The sequence below is a fragment of the Corvus cornix genome, chromosome 8, assembly GCF_000738735.6.
Source record: "Corvus cornix cornix isolate S_Up_H32 chromosome 8, ASM73873v5, whole genome shotgun sequence".
Classification (NCBI taxonomy): domain Eukaryota; kingdom Metazoa; phylum Chordata; class Aves; order Passeriformes; family Corvidae; genus Corvus; species Corvus cornix.
This window is the reverse complement of record NC_046338.1, coordinates 16,785,102-16,806,699: the sequence shown is the minus strand read 5'-3', so window position 1 is coordinate 16,806,699 and position 21,598 is coordinate 16,785,102. Positions and strand designations below refer to the sequence as shown.

The window sequence follows — 21,598 nt, the reverse complement described above, 5'->3', positions numbered from 1 at the left end:
CACAACACTATAACCACATTCAAATGCTTTTATAAAAAGATTCTTAGGATTCTTGGTCCTCCAAGCTCAGCTCTGTTTCAAAATGGGAAATAATTATATTTCTAGCTTAATGATAAATGATTTTTCTCAGCTGAAACCCAGAACCAAACTTCCATCATCAGACATACTAAATAAAAGATCATCCAGCTGACTTGTATGTGGTTTCTGTAGGAAAAAAGAGTCACTCTGCAAGTCTGATTCATATCCTATATCTATTTGTACACTAGATTCATACATTTCAAACATTCAGACACTTTCAGATAAGAACACAGTAGTGATATCAGAAACATCTAAATTCCTCTTAAAATAATTTAGAAATGTCAGTGCTGAGCAACTGATGTGCTCTCGTGTGCAGAGGAGTAAAAACACATACTTGAATCCAAGATTCTCCAGTTCCTGAACTGTTATCTCCAAGAGAGTAAACCTCTAGAGTACATCTCCACATGACACATTTATCTAAAGTGGCTGCACACATATAATGATGGCTTTTGTTTAGTGATCATGGTCATTTTGAGTTTGTTTAAATACTGCAGCCAAATGCTTATAAACTAATCCCAGAACATTTTGAAATGCTTCAAAGCTTTTAGGGGGGAACCTCTTGCATAGGCTTTGTAGATGAAGCTGACCACAGTTCACTGGAACCAGCCAGCTCAGATAAGTAAGATGAAAGCAGACATTTCCTGAAAATATCTTGAAAGCTTTCCATTAGTCTGTGCCAGGGGTATACACTAAAAACAGAAAGTGCCCATGCTTGTATAGCAACCAATCTTCCCACTGTTTTCTCCGTTCTTTCTTGAACTACTGTATTTATATCTATTTATCTGCTTCATTTGATATCTTGCAAAGTTCTTTGGGGGAAAAAGATGCAACTTCTGCATTCTAGTTTACAATACATTATAAAGCAGCTCTTACTAGAAGAAAAAATTTTATTTAACATAAACAATGTAACAGGAAGAAACCAAAATCTACCAATGCCAAAATTACTACAAGTTACAAATAATCAAGAAATTTGAACTACAGATAATTTTTAAGCCACCCACTCCATGACAGGCATGAATACCACTGTTTGAACATAAATCGCTGGCTGTCAAAGTGTACTCTAACAAGGTCGATTCAGCACTGCTGAATGTGCTATATTCATAGGAGTGCCTCAGGCTAGATTTTCAATAAAGGCAGAGACAGGCTGTGTTCATATTTTATACAATAATTTGACTGAATAAGTCCAATTGTTCACTAGGAACATGAAATACTCCACTGTTGAAATCTCCAACATTTTATACTTTTAAACATGTAACACTGTCCAGTTCCGGGCACTTTGTTTCAACGAATGAGAAGCCCAGGTTTATTTAGTAGTCAGTAGAGTCAAGAGCACACAGAACTATCAGCAGCTTTTCAAGGACCTGCAGACTATGAAGTGAGCCTAGGGTCTAATTTAAGCACCAAAATTAGGCATTAATGATATCCATCATGGTGTATCCTACAAAGAGTTAATATGCACACTCAAGCAAAGAGGACAGCATGATCATACCATAATACACTAGAATTCAACACAGCAGTAATGGTAACAGTTATTCTGTCCAGTACCTTATCACAAAAAGGGTTGGGGCACTCTGAAAGTGCACTGTGAAGTACACCAAGTCCTCAGCACACACTAGCCATATATGTTTGAGAAGGAAGTGGTGAGCCACAACATTGATGCACAAAATAGGGTGCAAGCAAAGTCCAACAGTTGCTACTTGAAACAGAGCAACCTTGCCCCCTTTAATGCAAAACAAAAAATACTTGAAGTCTTAGATTTTTTTGAGGTGTATTTTGAAACCCATGTTCACTCTGCTTTCTGTAGTCCCTGCACCCTGGGATACCTGTAGTATGGTCTGGCACCCACCTGGAAAGAAGAAGTATTATCCTCTACCAGGGTGTTGCTCATGCAGCTTTACTACTTAGTGTTGGTAGTAAAATGGTCATCCTATGTCTGAAACCAGGTCAAGACATGTGAATAAATGTTGTGAAAGTATGACTGAAGCTATTGAAGATCCACTCAGACTCAGGCCCCACACAACTCTATAATCTAAATGACATTAGATGTGCTACAATGTGCACAATGTCTCAGTACAGCTAAGGGAGAAGACTTAAATAGGGCATTAATTCTTTTTATAAGAAATATTGGCAATATATGACAGTTCCTTGGGAGACTGAAGGAGCTGAGAAAGGGCCTGAGTGAGGACCTGTCTGTGAGGGGTTGTCCAGGTCCTTGGTAGCCTTTGCCTGCACAGTCCTGGCTTCCACTAAATAGTCAAGCTTGATTAGAATTTTCAAATAATTAAATGTTCTACTTTAATCTTTCTGGAAATGATGCAACATGCATCATCTTACAAGAGGAATCTAACACTCATTCTATCCCACCTACATTCTTCCACATTCTCTCCTAAGAGGCAGCTGAGAGAGTTGTTCAAAATCTCAAGATCATGAGCTTGCAAGAACCTTACAATAAACAGAAATCAGCAGAGGTTTTATTTATGATCTCACTAATATTATAACTAAAATCTAATCTATTTTATGATCAAATATAATTAATTTCTTTAGGGATGGACCTTTAGTAAGCAAAGGTAAAAAGTGACTTGGTTCTCTGCTTATACTGACTGCTACCAGGACTGCCTACTACTTGTAAAACGTTTTAAAGCAGCTGTAAAACAATCACTACTTATGTAAACATTTAGAGCTCATCATATGCAGAGATCAGCTACATATTTTAACTTCTGATCAAAAAGAAACACCATTTCCTCAACTGTACAGAAACTACTTGAAAAATTCATAAGATCTGTTTCACAAATTACCAATTCAACCATAAGAATATATAGTAAAAATGACAAAAGATTTGTTCTTATAGTTGATAAAAAATTTATGCCAAGGCATTCAAGTAAAGTTACTTTCTGTGTTCTGATTTAATGAATCATTTGAGTGGTATCTGGCGGGGTGACACAGATGTAAGGCTCGCTGAAGCCTGCTCTAATGCCTGCTGGTACCGTCTTCCTTGGGACAGCAAAGCCAGAACAATGTGTCAGACTGAAGTAATATCAAGGAAAATAAGTGCAGTGCTGGGCATGCCATGAGGCTGGCCCACAGTACTTCCTGACCTGTGAATGTCTGTAAGTACTTCTCTGTCCTACAGGCTCCAGTGACCCAGGAAGCCCAAAAGAAGCAGCAGCAGTGTGGTAATGAACAGACTCTGGAATAAAGATTTTTGCAATCTCGTAATTCAAGCTCAAGACATACAAAGACTGTTTGATGGTTTAACCCTAATGGAAGGCAGAGCCTGGCACTGTGAAACCACCAGTGATTTCTTAACCATTAACATTAGTTCTGTTAATTAACCATTAACATTTCTGTCTGTTTAACACACTGCGAAGTTTGTGTCCTTAACTTCAGAAATGTACATGAACTGGCAAAATACAAATTAAGGAACTCACTTGATGCATATGAATGCAGCTTTTATACACCATGCTTCTGTGTAGAAGTTTACTGAAAGACACTGTAATACAATCAGGCTTCCCATTAGGGAAATCATTGTAAAGAATTTAATTCCACAGTTAAGTAAAACAAAGCTAAGGAGGACTGTAGTATTGTAATCTTAAGAAACAAAGCTAATCCTCACAAAAATAAAATACTGGGTCCCAGTATTCCTTGGGAGTTGCTAAAAGAGATTTCCCCTCTAAAAGAAGTTTGCTAGAATACTTACACTATTTAGAAGCACACATATATTTATAGAAATAATTTGACTTCAATCATAAAAGTGAAACGTTTTAAGAAATTAGAAGCAAAATGAGAAATGAAAAGCTTAACAGTTATGCCAAATCCAAATAATATAATAGATGTGTCATTTTGTCCTAATGTCAGAGAGGGGAAGAATGTCTGTCAGCAGCAAATGGAAGAGGGTGAATTATACTCCTACTTCATCCTGCAAAGCCTCTTTAAAACCCCCTAAAACTTAAGTTTTTCTTTTTTTTAACGTACGTTTGTCCCTCATTAACATTTGATGCAAGGGGGACAATCCTGTTTTGTCAAGAAAATTTAGTACATTTGCATGAAAAATATTTTTCTGTTTATTTCAGTTAGTTTCATGAAATCTTCCTCTTATCTGAAAATTAAATCTTGTTCCAATAAGACAGTTGCACGTAAGAATATATGACATTTAAGGGTACTTACACAGATAGCAAAACAATAGCAATTAGAGTCCATTCAGGCATTTTGTGAATAATATTTCTGTTTGTTAACCTGAAAAAAAATTTTTAAAAAACGTCAGTACATTTCAGAGTAGAAGTAAGCAGATTTTAACAGCTGAATTTTAAGCCTACCATTAATACACTGAGTTATAATGAAGCAATTACAGCTGTATCTGAGCAATTTACCAACTCTCAAGCTTCTGTCATCCTAATGGAGGAACTGCAGAATTTCCAATGTCTCCTTTTTCTATATGAAAGTGGGATGGGGAAGACTGAGCAGAAGCTATTTCTTTAAAATTGCTTACAAATAGTCCTGGCTGCTATGAGGCCCCAGCTCTCACTCATACCCACTGGGAAATTCTCCAGAACTGCACATGTGTTTCTGAAAAGATGGACCTTCTTACACTTAGTTTCCCTCCTGCTGGCTTCAGATCCAGATTTGCTGTAAAAGCTGATGTGGAAACAGACTGAATTTTATAAGGTAGCAGTGACAATCCTCTGATGATTCTTGTTTTTAAAATGGAAATCCAGAATTCTAACTTACACAATGGGAGCCAGAGCAAATATAAGAGCCATATAAATACAAATGAGGTGTGAATAAAAAACCACATGGGTGTTCAAGAAAAGTGCTGCTGCATTGAATACCAGCTGACCCTTTTTGGCTGAACTGCCTAATAAAACAGATCTGCTTTAAGTCAAGTACTAATCTGTGTTAAAACAATTCATCTGTGAATTGCTGTCTCAATTTAGGCATGACCCATGGTGTTCAAAACAAGCAATTTCATGGAAAAGTCAGTCAAAAATGAAGCTGTGGCTATGCAGGCACCCAAAAGAGCCAGCAGAATTAATTTTATTCAGGAAGATGGCACCATCCAACAGCTAAACTGAGGGGCAAGTGCCTCCCTATGTTTGCTTCCTTCTTGCTTTTAGTTTCCCTTCCATGAAGTCTTGTACAAATTCAATCCAGAATGAAGATACCCTGTCACTCATACCCACTCCTACAGGCACTGGTGAAGACAGTTAATTTTAAGCACACTCCTATCTGGAAACAAATTCAAATCCAGTGTTTGCTTCCCCAGTAAGACGACTTTTTTCCTAAAAAAAAATTACTTCGGGCAAGTATATAGTTACCCAAAAAAAACCAAACAAAAAAAAGCTGAAATTTGGGAAAGCAGAAATATTTGTACTTGTCATTGTTAAAATTCAAATTCTATTAACTAATTCCCCAAAATTATATTCAAAATGGTGATTAAAAATGTAGTTATGAGTAAGATCTTTTATAGTATCTGTTTGCATTTCTCTATTTCAGAAAGATATTAAAAATTAATAAAATAAATTTGTAACAATCACAGCAATATTATCTCATATTTCTCCTCAAATCTTTAAGTCTTCAACCCAAAATCTGATTTTGAAGCAATTATCACTCAAGTAGTGTCTCAACAATCTGAGTTTTGTTCAATTATGAAAGGAAAAACAATATTTTGCACTACATACACAGGAATTGTCACATCAAACCAAAACCAACAGTTCTGGCAAATACTGATTGTATTTGTTTTTAAAAGATTCATATTTAGCAATTATTATTTGAAATAGTTAGTGAATTTAGCAACAAAGTTTGTACCTGGTAAACTGTTACATTTTTCTGGCTACAGAACAAGAGACAAAACAAAGGCAGAACATCTTGACTCAACACTGATGACAGTGATAAACACTACCAAGAAATGCCTGATGGAATCATCTTGACAGGCAATTCATACGTAACATTCCAGTTAATCTGTTATGATGAGACACAATGAAAGAGACAGCTCCAAGCCACCTGGGGAAACTGTCAAATAGAGAAAGCAGCTTTATTTCAATGCTTTACAAGGAGTTAGTATTGATTAGAGCACAGGAAGGTGTCATTCTCGTACACAAACTGAGAGATGCAGTTATTTGTGTCAATTAACTCTTATTCAATGTTAGTATTGATTGGCAAGGTCTGAACACTAGTCATTGCCATCAATATGCTATTTCTGAAAGAGGTAGTCAAAAGACACAGATAACCAGCAGGACGCAGCAATATGGATCTGCTGCTGTACTACTGTCACTGCACTGGATGAACAGTCAGGCCTCTGAAACTGAGTAACCTTTCAGTACAACACCTGTCCTAAAACACTTGTGCAGCTGGAAAAAAAAAACATTTCAGGCAGATCAGAGTAAAGCAAGCAACCTACAGGTGTCAAGCCTTAAATAATAAGGAGCAGTAGAAGGGCAGTCACTTTCACAAACAAGCTCTGGGTCAACACCAAGGCCTCTGAAGAGCAAAGCTTTCAGAAAACAGGGAACTGCAGGGCCTCTGTAAAAATGGTTCATTAGTTCTTTGTCTTGCCTCTAGCCAAAACTGTTACTTCAGAACAATCCATGAAAGAGGTCACTAGATTTCTGTCATAAACATAAAATGTGGAAGTGTTAAAACTGTACAAAAATTTGTGTGTGTGATTTGAGTTTTGTGGTGAAATCTGTTCTGTTCAAGAGTTTGGCCAAATTCTCCCTCACCTACCTAGAGAAAGAAAACAATATGCAACTTCCCAAAACGGACTGTGCCTACTTTCTTGGCCTGTGTAGGGCAGGATATGTAAGCTAGGCAAGTTGGATGATCCCAAATAGTGTGGGTTGCTTAGTTGCTGGTTTGTGGGTCCTGTGGTTCACTCCAGCAAGAGACGCTGCAGCCATCCAGCAGGACCCACGCAGTTTTCACACTCTGTGAAGCAGCCTGACTGAGCACATGGATCCAAGTGGCAGAAGCTTCCAGGATAAAGGACTAAAGAGTAAAATGCATAAAAGTTCCACCTCAGATGACCTCCTGATAACTGATTAGTGCCCAGCCTCTAAAAGAAGGGAACTCCAATAGGGAAATTGGAGGAATCCACAGTGAATAAAACCAGTAAACCCAGCATCTTTGCAAACGCAGCAGCCTTTCCTTCCCACATCCAGATTTGCAGGTGTGGGCATATATAACTGCAGTTCAAGAATCTGCCCATTCCATAAATCAGGAAATAGACTTCATGGGATTAGGATGCAAAGTTTTGACTTTAGGGAACCTTAGCTACCTGTATTTTTTCCAAAACTTGCACTAAGATGAGTGAAGTTTAATCCAGGGTGGCACGGGCAAATATGGAAGCATATATTGTTTTTCTTTAGGTTTCAACTAGACCAATTTAACCATAAAACACAGCTTCTCTACCTCCTGGAAAACAGCAACATATTTATGTACTGTAATATCATTTAGTTTGATGACAACCAGCAAAAAATAAGCTACTATTTAACTTCAGGCTTCCTTTGAGAAAAGCCTATTTACTTGAGAAAAAGTCATGAACATCTTGATACTCCCCTACTTCCACACAGAACTTTGTCTACAACCAAGTACTACTGATTGACTTGAAACCCAGAACCTAAAATTTCACATAACAACAGTAACAGGTAAAATAGGTATTAATAAGTACATATACAAGATAACATGCATTAATGACATATACTTAAAAGCTAAAAGACTGTCTTGGACACACGATAAAACAAACTTGTGACAAAAAGTCTTGAACACATCTCACATCTGATTCATTGGTAGAGTTCAATGTCAATGATGAGCTCCATAATGGGAATTAAAATACTTGCAACCATAAAATACAGCAGGAATCCTATTTTCTAAATTAAATATTATGCCTTAAAAAAACCCAACCACACATTCAAAATCATTTATCCTCAATTTATATATAAGAAGCTAATTTTCACTTGATCTTTTAACAAAGTGCCCCTCCACACTCAGGAGAATTATTTGACATCTCAGTTTTCGTAACAAAAGCTTACAGGCACTGAGGGACTTTGTTTGGGAAGAGCTCTAACCATTCTAAAATGTCTCTTGAGATCTCTCTAGTGCGTTTCTTAGTAGTGGTGATTGAATAAAATGCTGCCCAAAGGAGGCTGAACTGCAAGTGTTCCTTTAAAAACCAATGGAGCTGAAAATCGTTGTTGCTTAGTTCACCACATGCTCTTTCACCCTTCTTAAGCTAAGCTCTGCTACAGCCATGTGTTTTATCTACTACCCTCTTTGGCAAGCTCTTCAGCCTGAAATATCTTCAGTACCAAAAGCAGGAACGAGCTCGAGCATTTATCAATGCTCCTCCATTGTCATTAAGCATTTGAACAACATTAACAAAGAAAGTAACATTTGAATTTCTATACCCTGTAAATACAAACACCATTTAAAATTTATCTCAAGTCTCCCTGCCAAAGCATTCAATCCAAAATTTAAGAGACTACTCCTAATAAATAAACTTAAACCTACATACCAAACTGGAGATTCAAGTCTATGCCTTCATCTCAATATCCATGAGCTAGCTCTTGTGTATCAACAGACCTTTCATATCAGTAATGCAAGAAGAAGAAAGGGAAGCAATAAAAACCTTTGGGCCCTATTTCCTGTATTTTTGTATTTAACTATCAGTGACAATAAAACTCCAGTTATTTTGAGATATATATTATATTAAGGCATTTTGTCTTTAGCCATCCCCCATCCAAAATCCTGAATTTCCAAGCAACTGATCTGGAATCTTCACAGTAAGAGAACACCAAGAACTCGCTACCATTACCTTCAACTTACTTCCTAACAAAAGACACAAAAATAAACTCACAAAGTGTCATCTAAGAGATCAAAACAGATTAGGGGAAACCTTTAAATTATGATGAACTACTGCTACATGAACCAGGTATTGAGTCAAAGTCCAAATAAATTCGATTTGGTTCCATTTTGTACACCCACAGATGTGTGTGTGTGTGTGTGTGTGTGTGTGTATATATATATATATACACATTTTATTTTTTATATATATATATATATATATGTTTTAGAAGTCTATTTTGGTTTCAAGTCTCATTTGCTATAAACCACTGTGAAAAATTTATATTCATGCCCCACTGTCTTTGAATAGCAAAAATTATTTAAAACAGAAGTTCTGTTTTTGAGAACCTCCAGGCCTTCTTACATATCAATCATAGAAAAGTAATTTGAAAGACACCAAAGGTAGTTTCTCCAGTTTTATCAATCCACAAGCTAAAGTGACTATTAAGCATTTAAACTGCAGAGCAACGAAAGTGTTTTAAGACACAAAGATCTTACTCAAATAATAGTTATCTATACACTATATACAAAATATCTTTGCTGGTTTCAGTGGTGTTGTTAAAATAAAAGGTTAATCAGAACTTAAAAGACTGCAATCACAGAATCAAATTCAAATAGTATCAATGTTTTTATTTAAAAGAGATAATGCACAGAGTTACCAGAAAGGAAGAATCTTCCACAGTAAGAAATCTTGCACAGAGACATCTGTGCTTTAGTGGTGTTCTTCCAGACATGGGCAAATCATAAGGAATCAGGTAGAGCTGGGTTTCTATTCACCAAAGCCTAGATTCCTTGTGGCACATGCCACATGAATGTATTTTGGAAAATTTACATGTAAACCTCAGGCAGGTTGAAGATGTGGGAAGGAGTTTCAAGAGTGACAATGCACACACAGTTAACAACTGCTGTTGCTCTTTTTCTGACAATACTTGAGGATGCAAGACACAATCTAGGTCCAACTTATGAGAGTTGCCTCCCGAAGAAAACCTAAAAATGTTCAGAGAAGTTACCATCATTCTGCTTTCCCTCCTTCTTTATCTCACTGTTTCCAAATACTGTCTTTAGTCCTACTGCGTGAAGCAGAAGCTTTGCTGGTGGTGATAGAAGTGCCCACTAGATCTACTTCCCTTTGAAATCAGGAACAAGACAGATGCAACTGACTGACTCAGGAAGTTAGTGGTAAAAATTATTAATCAGATTAAAACCATTTAGCCCAGCTGCAAGGAGCCAGAGCAAAAGAAAGGGACAGATCTCAGAAACTCATGCTTAATAGGAGGTGACGAGGTAGCAGAACCTTTAAAAGACTCACCAGCATCCTCCAGAGACCACTGGCCTAGTTTTTAAAAAATCTACAAATACTCCTGGTGACCTAGCCACTGTCAAGAGCAAGGAAAGGCCTGACTTGTTAGTCCACAGGGAATGTGACATTAGCTACACAAACACACAGCTAGAAAAGAGCAAATCTGCAATAGGGCCCTCTCTGTGCCCAAACCACAAATCATTCAACAGCATGTTTAATTAATCAATTTATAAGAATCTCTAAGTATAGACCAATACTCACCGGAAAGTTTTGACAAGACTTTTTAGCTCTGTATAAACATCGCCTGAAGCAATCTGAAGAGGGCCCAAAACTGCAGATACTCTAGAAGGCAAAAGACACCAGTCAATATACATTGTCCTCTCTTTCTCGTTTCTTCTCAAGTAAGACTTCCACCAAAGCACATCAAAGTTACTAAAAAGGAGGAGATTGGCTTTCGTGCAGCAGATCAGGCCTGCAGTTTTCACTTCAGCTGCCTCTGTGTGGTGTTTGGGCCAACACCTTCACTTTGCAACTGCCTGCTTTTAAAAATAAGCTCTAGTTCAGTGTGAATGCGAAGATTTAAATATAGTTCTACATACATATTCTTACTAATTTCACCTTTCAGTTCTGAAAAATATTCATACAATTTTGAGGACTAGAACTACAGGCCTTACAAATTTTTGAAGGTTTATATTTACTTTATATTTATTATATATTTATAATAACAATTCAAAAGGAAACTGCATGTCTAAATGAGGTATTCACACGTAATATACCTGCTAACCTCAGACTCACATAGATGCAACAGAAATATCAGTCCACTGTGAGCTTGATAGTTGAAATCCAGATTATAGTTATCAGAAAATTTCAAAAGAGAGAAAAACACAGGTTTCCTCCTTACTTATCTGTGCATAAAAACGGACAGACCACACAAACTGCACATACTCTTTAACTCGTTGTCGGGATTCCCAAATAACATCCTTTGTTTTTCACACTTAGGATTAAACTCTTGCCTCTATTTATTTAATAGTTAATATGCTCTTGCATTTGAATATCCAGTTATTTGCACTATATGCACGTAACACATAGTGTATCAGTATTACTGGAAGACTTAAGGTTTCTGTTCTCCTGTATATCACTGCATGTTTACAAAAACTGAACACAGGACTCTCACAATGTTGGGCATATTAGTTGCTTTATCACAATGAAAATGATCTCTTGATTCATGACAGGATGACTGCATCACCTCAGGAAATTTAAAACAATCGACACTTACAGACATGACACTTGGGGGGTGGTTTGATTTCATGTTTGTGGCCTATCCACATGTTGCAGGTAGAGAAAAACAGAAAGGATTTTCTTTTTATTTTGGCAGGGATGGGGAGTTGGTTGTGAGGTTTTTAAGTTAAAAAAAAAAAAAAGCTTCTGTAAAACCTAGTTTGGCTAGGTAACACAAGCTACAATGATAGAAAAGTAAATACCCCCCCCAACAAAAAACAACAGAATCATGACTTTTAAATACTCATTTATCTGCATTGCCTTGACAACGAGAATATTTCCGAGGTCCTCTCAACTTTGACAATTTAATAATTCGAACAGCTACGTGAGAAATGCCTTAATCTTTTTTGTGTGACTCCAAAGCCCTTTTATGTATGTAAAGAAGGTCTGATGTTGGGAAAATTTTAAGATTCAGTTCTGAGGGCCTTTAATGGTTGTAGCTAGGGGCATACCAGTATCAGCCATCCAAACGTGCATTAGAAACTCTAAGACCTTTGCTTAAAGGATTACAAAGATTTGTTTACAAGTAACAGTATGCTTAATGTACAAAACAAATACCTGCACTCCTCTCAAGCAACTTCAAGGTTTCAGTTTAAACTTGAGTAGTTGGTACATGCAGACTGTGCAAACTGACACCTGCAACTGTACTACAACTGATTGCTGCAGAAATAAGTAAGTCCTTTAGGGTAATAATGGGCTTAAGTTATGACAAGGGCCACCTAGAAAAAGCCAGGCCCATCCTTGCACAGTGTTTGTTACTTAAAACATTGATGAATGAGCACCAACTTCAGACTGACATTCACTGAAGTAAACAGTACTTACGCTTTCGTCAATTTTTCAAGGACAATTCGCTTCCTAATCTGCATTTGTGCATTTGAATCAACAAGTGGGAAGGTGAGATCTTCCTGCTGATCATCCTGTATTAGACAAAAAACTTTAACAGCTATAACCTAGTGTTTAATTAAAGTCAGTACATCAAAATAGTCACAGATAATCAGTAAGTATTTAAACATTAAGTAACTTATCTCTGAAGAGAAAAAAACCCAAACTAATTTTTAATGGGCAGACAATTGCATAATCTGATGCAACATACAGTATGCAGCTAACATAATTTTCTCTTTCCCTGTGTGAGATACTTATCCACTTATGATAACAGAAACAAAGTAATAATTCTTTCAAGGCCTGTTCAGGCTTTATACAGCCTCCACACTGTTCCACCAGACACTCACTTTGTCTCCGCTGGGATGTTCCCCTGCCTGTGCTTGTGTCGCTGCCTCTTCAGCCAAGATGTACTTTCCTTCATAGAACTCTTTTACTCGGACTTCTAAGAACTCTGTTTCTTCTTTTAACTTTTCATAACTAGGAACAGGCTTAAGTATTCCACCTGAGCCTGTGAAAGGTAAAGAGTAATTCAAGCTGTTTTCAGACTCCTCTACAGCAATAGTGTTGAGATCATCAGCTGTATCTAAGTCATCCTCATCAAGTTCTTCAGACTCCTGGTTGGCAGATACTATGCACTCTGATGAACACAAAGAAGTATAGTTCGGGCCATAGAGAAATTTTAAAGTTTCCTCAGTTCTCCATTCCATAAGTGTTTGCCTAAGCACTTCTAATAAACTGCCTTTGGAATTAACTGGATGCCTCAGTTCAGGGTTTTTATGTTCTGTTGACTTAGCTAGTGTTCTTTTAAGATGTTCTGCTCCTCTTTTGCTCACACCTAGAAAAACTATCTGTGATCCACACGTATTTACACAGATTTCTGAAGCACTTGATTTCCCAAGAGCAGTATTGTTTGAAGGTGGTGCAGTTACTTCATTATGAACAGAGCAAGCATGTATTTCTTCCTGAGTGTCTATTTTACAATGAGAGAGTTGTTCAATGGCTTCTACCACATCTGCATCTTCAGTTTTAGGCCTGGCATGGACCTTCTGAACACGCTTCTTTTTGAGGATGCTTTTTCTGTGCAATTGCTGTGCAAAATTGGCTGAACTTGACTGACTTCCTGGTAGGACAGAAGAAACAAATTCTTGTTCAGTATCAGTACTGCTGTCACTGGCTGTGTCATGAGAAGCAGATTCACATGGATCTGAAGATATGCTAGGATTTTCAATGTCGGATGCTTTAATTACTTCATCACGTAGTTTTACCTCTTCTCCAGACTGCCCACTACAATAGAAAACACAAGCCATCAGTGAAATAAGAAATGGCTTTTATCTGCAATAGCTTTTCATTCTCACATAAGAATGATAAACAAAGCCTTTCCCCCCTTATAGCAGAAGTGTGATTTTTTGCTTTAAGAAGCTCTTTTGAAAGTCTTCTTGAACTCTTAAGAGTTGCACTGTTCTACAATCAAGATGACAAGTATAAAGAAGCAAGTTCTCAGCTGATTATTGGCAGTTAGAAAAGAACAAGATATTATTAAAGACAGCAGACCAACGTAAAATTTAGCATCATGAATAGTGCAATTTTAAAATGAAGACAGGCATGCTAACACATACGGGAACATAGTACCCTTAAATAGGGGGACTGCTGAGCTGTTTCAGCATATATGTTTGCCACCTAATGGCAACGCTTTGCGAAAGAAAACAAAGTTGCACAATACACAGTGAGGTACAGCGAGATGACAGAGTAGTGTGATTTCATTCTGGCTGATATAGACCTTTTATATTAAGAAGTGCAGAAGCTTTCATCACATATAATTGGCACAATTTTCTTTATAAAGAATAGATGGCATAAAATATTCAAAGTACAAACAGTGCATTTGTTTCAGATTTCAACAGGCTCAATTAAGACACACAATCCAAGAGCAGCTGTACACTAAATCATACAGATCAAATATGCTGGATTAGAATCACAAAGAAAAAAAACCTTTGCAATAGGTTCTAGTAAGCTCTTTTCTATAACAGAGCAAATCAAAGATTCCCTTTTCATCTGCTATGATGCTAAAATTCCTAGCTATTGATGGATACAACAACAACAACAAATTTTTCAGTGTACCTCTGTCCCTCCTTCAGCAGCTCTATGTCTGGTGGTCTGCAAAAAGAAGACACAGAATGAGTATTTTCCTGCTCAATCTATTCTCTTGAAATACACATAAATACAAAAATAGTTGAGTTTGGAAGGAACATCTGAGGATCTTGTAGTCCAACACCCTCTGTTCAAAGCAAGGCTAGCAAGAGCAGGTTTGTGCACACATGTACAGAGAGCATGACTTGTGTGCCCGCAGCACATCGCTGTTACAGTGAACAGAATTTAACACAGTCACCAAGTCACACAAATGTTTGTCAGAAAGGACCTCTGGAAGGCTCTAGTCTGACCTCCTGCTTGAAATGCAACTGTCACCAGCGCTAGGTTAGGTCAGCCACAAATTCATGAAGTTTAAATCTTGAAAAGCTGCAAAGATGGAGATTTCAAAACATTGCGGAGTATCCTGTTTCATTCCACCATAACCTTAGCACAATTTTTTTCCCAATGTCCAACCTGAACCATTCATGCAATTACTTGTGGCCATCAACCAAGAATAGTTTGGCTCTGTAATCTTTCTATTTTTAACTAGTTGTACACTACTTTCAGATCACCCTTTACTCTCCTCTTTAACAAACTGAACATGAAAAGATCCTCACAGACCATAAAGTTCCTCTAGTAAAGACAATCCTGGGCTAGTTATAGGAAAATGTTTTAATTAATGCAAAAATATGAATATTCAGGATATTTTTATTTATTTTAAATTTTACTTTGTTAAAAATTAGGCTATTAAGTTAAAATTTTCTTAAGAAAATCGTTTTCAAAGGTTTCCAGAAACTAAAAACATTATTAAACAAATTCTGATGAGTTTCTTTCCAAAGCTCTATTTCCATTCAGTTATGAGGCAGCATCACAATGCTATTCCTGTTATCCAATACCAAGTGTTGAAAATCTCATCTGTCCTATGACTGAAAGAGAACCTTTTAGGCAGGCACTAAATGCAAGTCAATGCACGAGCACCTTTCAGTATGTAAAAGACCCCACAGGTTTAAATAGATGTAAAGCTGCACCACTCATACCAATAAACTGTGTTTGGAAACTAAAGGTGGTAACATAGAGTGATTTAAATTATTAGCTCCATATAACTCTTCGGAGTTTTAAGTGCAGGTTGTAGTCTTTTCTGTCACAGGAATTTCAGATATTCTACTGTGTAAATGTGTATTGGTGTGTGCACATGTACTGGTTGTGCAAAGAGGTGTAGCTAGCCAAGAACTACTGAGAGTTTGTTTGTTTTTTGAAAATCCTGCCTCCCCACCACCACCCAAAATAAATAATTAACTATGTCAAGCATACCACAACTATACACTTTTGATGTGAAGAATAAAGGGAGATTTTAGAAATACTTTTCTTAAAGACAGCAAAACAATACCTCAAAAGCACTGGTAAACTTAAACTTTTAATGAAGAGTCTAGTTTTACCTACTAGAATACCTCAGATCCAATCAGGCTGCTCAAAAGCTCTTCTCTCACTAATCAGATATTTCATATGACACATATAACTCCACCTAGTTTCTTCTGTTGGAAACCAGGAGACTATGAGAAGTAGTGTCTTTGAGAATGAATAAATTTGCTGAACATTCTTTATGCAAGTGTTCATTGTTCAACAGTGACACCCATTGGCTCCACTGATTACTTGCAAGCCAATGTTTCCTAAGCTAGGAACACAGACTGCATGACACTGTCCCAAAACATGTATTACAGGAAGAACAAGAAATGGGCAATCTGAAATTTATATCAGATAAACAAGCTCTTCATGTTATAGTCTGCTTTCAGATGCAAGCATTTACAGTCTAAGCTTAAGATCGATGCCAAGTGCTATGCTAAAATTAGAAAATCTCTTGTAACAGGATAAGATTAATTCAACCTGTACATTGTATGGTTTGTAAAAATCCAATCCTAGTAAGTACATTTTAAAGTTAATAGGAGTTAACTATTATTTATGACTTGTCTGCCCTCTAAACTAACATGGTCATGTCTACTAAGTACACGTGAGTAGTACTGAACCATGTCAATTACTGTAATCCATACAGCAGCAACACTTTTAAAACAAACACCATGCTAAGCTAATGTGTTAACATCAGTTACCTCTGCTTCAGCAAAATCACTTTGATGCGCTGCAGCTATTTAATTACCACTGCAGCCTGCATATAGAAATAATATTCTCAAAAGGTGCAATGAATGTATAAGATTATACTTACTTGTCTTCTTCTCTCATCCATACCGGACTTTTGGAAATTTGAGCTTCAAAATACTTAGATGCTCTATAGCAAAAGTTGCTGCAAAAGCACTGGCAATGAGAGAAAGCAAGAAAACATGACTAAGGCCGACTTTAATACATAGAAAAGTACAAAAGTAATTCCTTTTAATGCTTGTAAAATTAAGTACCAATACACATTTCTTTTCAAGGCTATAGCCAGGTTTTTAGTTCACCTGAGAAACCCAACCTATCAAATAGGCCTATCCCATTCCCACAAGCCACATTTAGCTGCTTCTTTCTTCCCCATTTTTCTGCTTTCTGCACTTTTATTACATACTGGGAAGCAAATCAGCGTTGGATTCTATGTAACAATAATTTAAAAAAACCCCAACAGACCAAACTGTTCAAAGAGCAACCCATAACCCAATATGCTGTTAATACAGTTTCAAAGACATACATTATAATTCAGGTGTTTAATAATGAAAATTTTGGTTCACAAGAGAACCTGGTATTTTGCAATACTTGGAACAACACCTAAAAATCTCCAGCATCTTTGAAAAATTGATTTGCAAACTTGCATCACAAGGGAGGACAGCAAAGCATCCTACCTCTTGCTGGAGTCTTGCCTGGTTGCTCAAGAAAGCAATTCCTAAAATTTTGTGTATCCCAGAGTTTTAATCAGAGGAATGCATACTACTGACACTGAAGAAATTTGTTCTGTAACTGGTAACATTTATCTTACCATTTAATGTCTAAGTGTCTTTAGGTGATTGTGTATCCTGTGAACTGTCAAAGATGACTTTTATGCAACCACATGTGTGAACATGCTTCCAGAAAAAAAATATTTTGTGAAGAGTTAGGTTTTATGTTGAAAACTCCTCAAAAAGAAACCTAAGTGTTCCCCGAAAAAGAACACTAAGGAATATATAAGATGTAACTTGTACTACACTACTGCAAACTTCAGTGATTGAAAAGGATGTGCACTTTGACCCTCCTAAAGCTCACTGACTATGCTGGAGCAAAATAAAGAACACTTCTTCACAAATGTCTTTAACGGATCAGCTGTGCCACATTCAAACTGATATCCAAGTAAAACTTTCCATTTTATGTTTCAACTTAGAAAACACATGTATTTTGTCTTACCAAAGACATCATCTAGAAAGTGAAATGCACAAAAATTTCATATTCTAACAGTTTGTGAAAATTATTTTCATAATAATCAAATGTATTTTTCTCTGAATCAAGCCACTATATGAATGCTGTTAAAAAATGAATTTCTGATGTTGCTACCATTAAACACATTCTAGAAACAGACTTGTTACCATACCTTTCTTTCAGTGATATCATAAACTCGGTTTGTTTTTGTTGAAATTCTGTACTTCTGCTTTGGCACCTAAAACAATACACTTTCATCAGCAAGACTGTCAGTTCCATCGTGACAACAGAGAAAAAACTTCATTCTTAATTCACATCTGTGGACATGTGCAATATATTCTATTTAACTGAACTGCATACTACAACCACCTTTCCTCTCAATTCTTCTGATGTTGCACCTTCTCAGATGTAAGAAAGGCAATTTATCTTTAATCATATACATCTCAATAATCAGTAAAAGCCAGCTCCATAAGAAAACCAGTACCAAACATATAACAGTGGAGCTGCCATGGCAGAAGCTTTCCTCATGTGTAAGTGCTGAGCACTTACAGACAGGTCCTTCTTTAATCCAGAGATATTTATATGCTGTGAGACTGTACTGTCAGACCCAGCCACTACCCAGGCAAACCCAGAGAGGAACTTATGTAAACTGTAACAGTTTTGAAATTAACATCTGTGCAAATATATGAAGTCCAAAACAGTATATTGTTTTGTACTTGAGTTGATTTTTTTCAGATAATCACATGTAGCACTGATATTATATCACAGGTTATCTAACTGACCTTTGAGCTCGGCTTAAGCTCTGATATATCACACCTAAAGAAGGATAGCTTTGATCTTGCCACAGTTGACATATATTTTCATAGCATACGTATATGCATTCACATAATAATATCCGTGTGTTGTATTATTTTTTCATGTCAATCCTTCTCATAGACATCTTTTGCTACACTGACAAAAGAACAAGATTTCGAAGTTTTTTTTCATTCACAAAGGAAGGCCACGAAGCCACAACTCAGTCATCTTTATCATTGTTGACACAGATCCATGCGCTGTGATTCCGATCATTCAGTAACTGATTCTGTCATACAGTAACTCCTGTCTACCTTTGACTTCAGAAGGATTATACTGAAATAGAATGATATAATGCCTGGTTCATCATTTGACAGTAATCTCTGCTTAATATTCTAACTTTAAAATTAAAAAGAAAATGCAAGAGAATAAAAATTGTGAAAAGGTTCCTTTGATAACAGGATTAATAAAAAGCAACTTACATTTTCCAGTTTATTGTGACATAGAGGATAACCACATAGCTTGATGATAGACCGTTCATCAACGATGTCTTTATAGTGAGATGGAGTAATACATTTTCCCTAAAATGACAAGAAAATAGTTCAACAACAGATACTGGAAAACTTGTCATTTTTTTGTACCCAAACCATCTCTTAAGCATATAAATATCTTAAATTTTATAACAGTTATCTATTAATATTAATAAACATTGAGAACCTACACAGGAAAAAAGGAAAAGGGTAAACAGAGAAAGAAAACAGACATGGACATTTCTTTTTACATATACAAGACCTTCATAATATTGCCTCTAGTGTGGCCCCTATTTCTGTAATTTTCTTCTGTTTACATGTTTTGTACACCTATTTATCAGCCTATTTACAACCTTAACAAGAGTAATCATCATACCATTCCAACAAAACTGTGCTGCCAGGTAACGGTGCATTTTAGAGACTCTGTCTAAATTTACAGATGGCATGAGGTAGACCTAAATTTTTTATACTTCATCTGTCAGTCCAGAACCAGAGAGGTATAAACAAAAGCTGTGATAAAAGAGCGAGGATTCATCAGGGTATACAGCCCTGCAAAACTAGGGCACGTTTTCACTGCAGAACCCGTAAAAATAAGGAAATCATTATCAGAGCTGGTACAAGAGGGAATGAACGGTTTGTCTATTTTAAACTGCAGCAAATTGTTCCAAGAACTTTTAAGAAAAAGTACCACACTAAGATACAAAACGGTATAAAAACTTGCAACACCTACACAGTTTAGAAGGAACTCTTCAGTAATGTCCTCTTCCAGGAGCTGTTCAACAATAGACAATGCTTTTTTCTCAAATTCAATCTTCTTTCTCAGTGCAGCCTCCAGAGCTGCTTTCCTGTAAAAGAACAGACACTGAATGATACAGAGGGCAGATTTCTATAAACAATTTTCTGATTGTATTTTTATCTTTTTTTCTGAAATACAGTAGCTTACATTTTCCTGCATCACACCAAAGCAACAAGTAACTGGACTAGTAATTCTGTTATAACCACAAACGGTTACATATTTTATATTGGTTTGCTTTATTTGCTGGTCAAGAAAAGTATTGATTCTCACTGTATTGCAATACACTCCCCAAATTTTCTTGCAAGAGGGAAACTCAGAACTGACTGGACAAAGAGCCTGGGACAATTTATGGAGTGCTGTCAGGAAAACAGGAACTGGGTAAGACATGAAAAATAGGAGGAAAAAAAGGACTGGGACTTGACTGAGTGTGAGGTTACAAAGTAAAGGAAGGAATAAACCAAACAAATCCCACTTCCTGAGTGTTTTTTGATGTAAATAATTATAAATGGCAGGTATGCAAAGAAGTTAAGATGGCAAAAAGCAAGGAGTACAGGCTATGGAAATACAATTTAGATTACACACTTTTAGTATATTACACAATGCTGAGGTGTGCGTGCTGTTAGAAGTTACACAGCATCACTTCAAACATATCTGCATGATGTTGATGCTGGTGATTTACTGAAGTTAGTCATAGTACTCTGAAAAAGTAAAGCCTCTGCAATGCAAAGACTGCAATTTCAAAGTGAGGCAAAACAAGACAAATGTCACACATGTACTGTTCCTCTCAAATTATACCTTTGAGCAGCATCTTCATTTTTCAGAGCAGCTGAATGCTTATTTCCTAGAAATCAAATATAAAAATATACAAATTAGTGTATTTTCTTAACAGAGGAAAATGCTGGAACCTGAAAAATATTAAAACCTCTAAACTGTAAGCACAATCAAGATAATTGCTTAGTAACTTGCTTTTGATGGCTGTGATTTCAGTAAGCTGGTATTCAGCAACCAGTCAGACACACTTTTAAAGTGTGAAAACAGACAGGCCCAACTCTTCTCACACTCTCATTCATTGTATCCTGTATACACAAAAAAGGAAAGAATAATTCTGACAGTAATTTTGTGCCAGCTACACCCCCTGGCCCTCCAGGCCAGCGTTACTCCTGCACCCCACTGCTGTCCCACCGTAGGTTTTTGCTCCGGGCCAGGTCCAACGCCGGCACCCTCACACAGAGCCGCTATTGCCGCCCTCGCTGCCGCCAGCGAGCCCTGACCCAGCTTCCGACACGGGTGCCCCGGGCAGCTGCTCCCCTACGACAAGGGCAACAGGCAGGGGAGATACCGGGCTGTTATCCTGGGAAGGACGCAGCGCTCTGACCAGCCAGCTGCACGACCCCGACACAGCCCGCGTCCGACGCTCAGGGCGGGCCGGGGCGGGCTGTCCCCTCACAGCCCGAGGGGACGCCGGGTCCCTGCCTCGCCTTGCCCGGCCCGCCGCTCATCACGGCCCCGCACCCGGTCCGGCCCGGCCCGGCCCGGCAGAGGCCCACAGAGCCGACCACGGCCGGCCCGCCGCTCTCCCCGGCATGGCGGGTTGGGCGAGTCCGCCGCTGTGCC

At 37.4% G+C, this 21,598-nt stretch overlaps 1 protein-coding gene across 3 annotated transcripts in view; it reads right to left on the bottom strand.

The window, feature by feature from the left end:
• Positions 1 to 21,598, bottom strand: part of RPAP2 (RNA polymerase II associated protein 2) — a 35,642-nt gene that overhangs the window by 13,904 nt on the left and 140 nt on the right. For all 3 annotated transcript variants that reach the window (XM_039555832.1, XM_039555831.1, XM_039555833.1), the window contains exons 2-11: positions 20,780 to 20,825; positions 19,919 to 20,033; positions 19,141 to 19,239; positions 18,039 to 18,104; positions 16,713 to 16,801; positions 14,489 to 14,524; positions 12,721 to 13,657; positions 12,314 to 12,408; positions 10,475 to 10,555; positions 4,243 to 4,311 (exon numbers count right to left, since the gene is read on the bottom strand). In XM_039555832.1, coding sequence (XP_039411766.1) covers positions 4,243 to 4,311; positions 10,475 to 10,555; positions 12,314 to 12,408; positions 12,721 to 13,657; positions 14,489 to 14,524; positions 16,713 to 16,801; positions 18,039 to 18,104; positions 19,141 to 19,239; positions 19,919 to 20,033; positions 20,780 to 20,825 — 1,633 coding nt within the window. The remainder of the gene's footprint in view (positions 1 to 4,242; positions 4,312 to 10,474; positions 10,556 to 12,313; positions 12,409 to 12,720; positions 13,658 to 14,488; positions 14,525 to 16,712; positions 16,802 to 18,038; positions 18,105 to 19,140; positions 19,240 to 19,918; positions 20,034 to 20,779; positions 20,826 to 21,598) is intronic.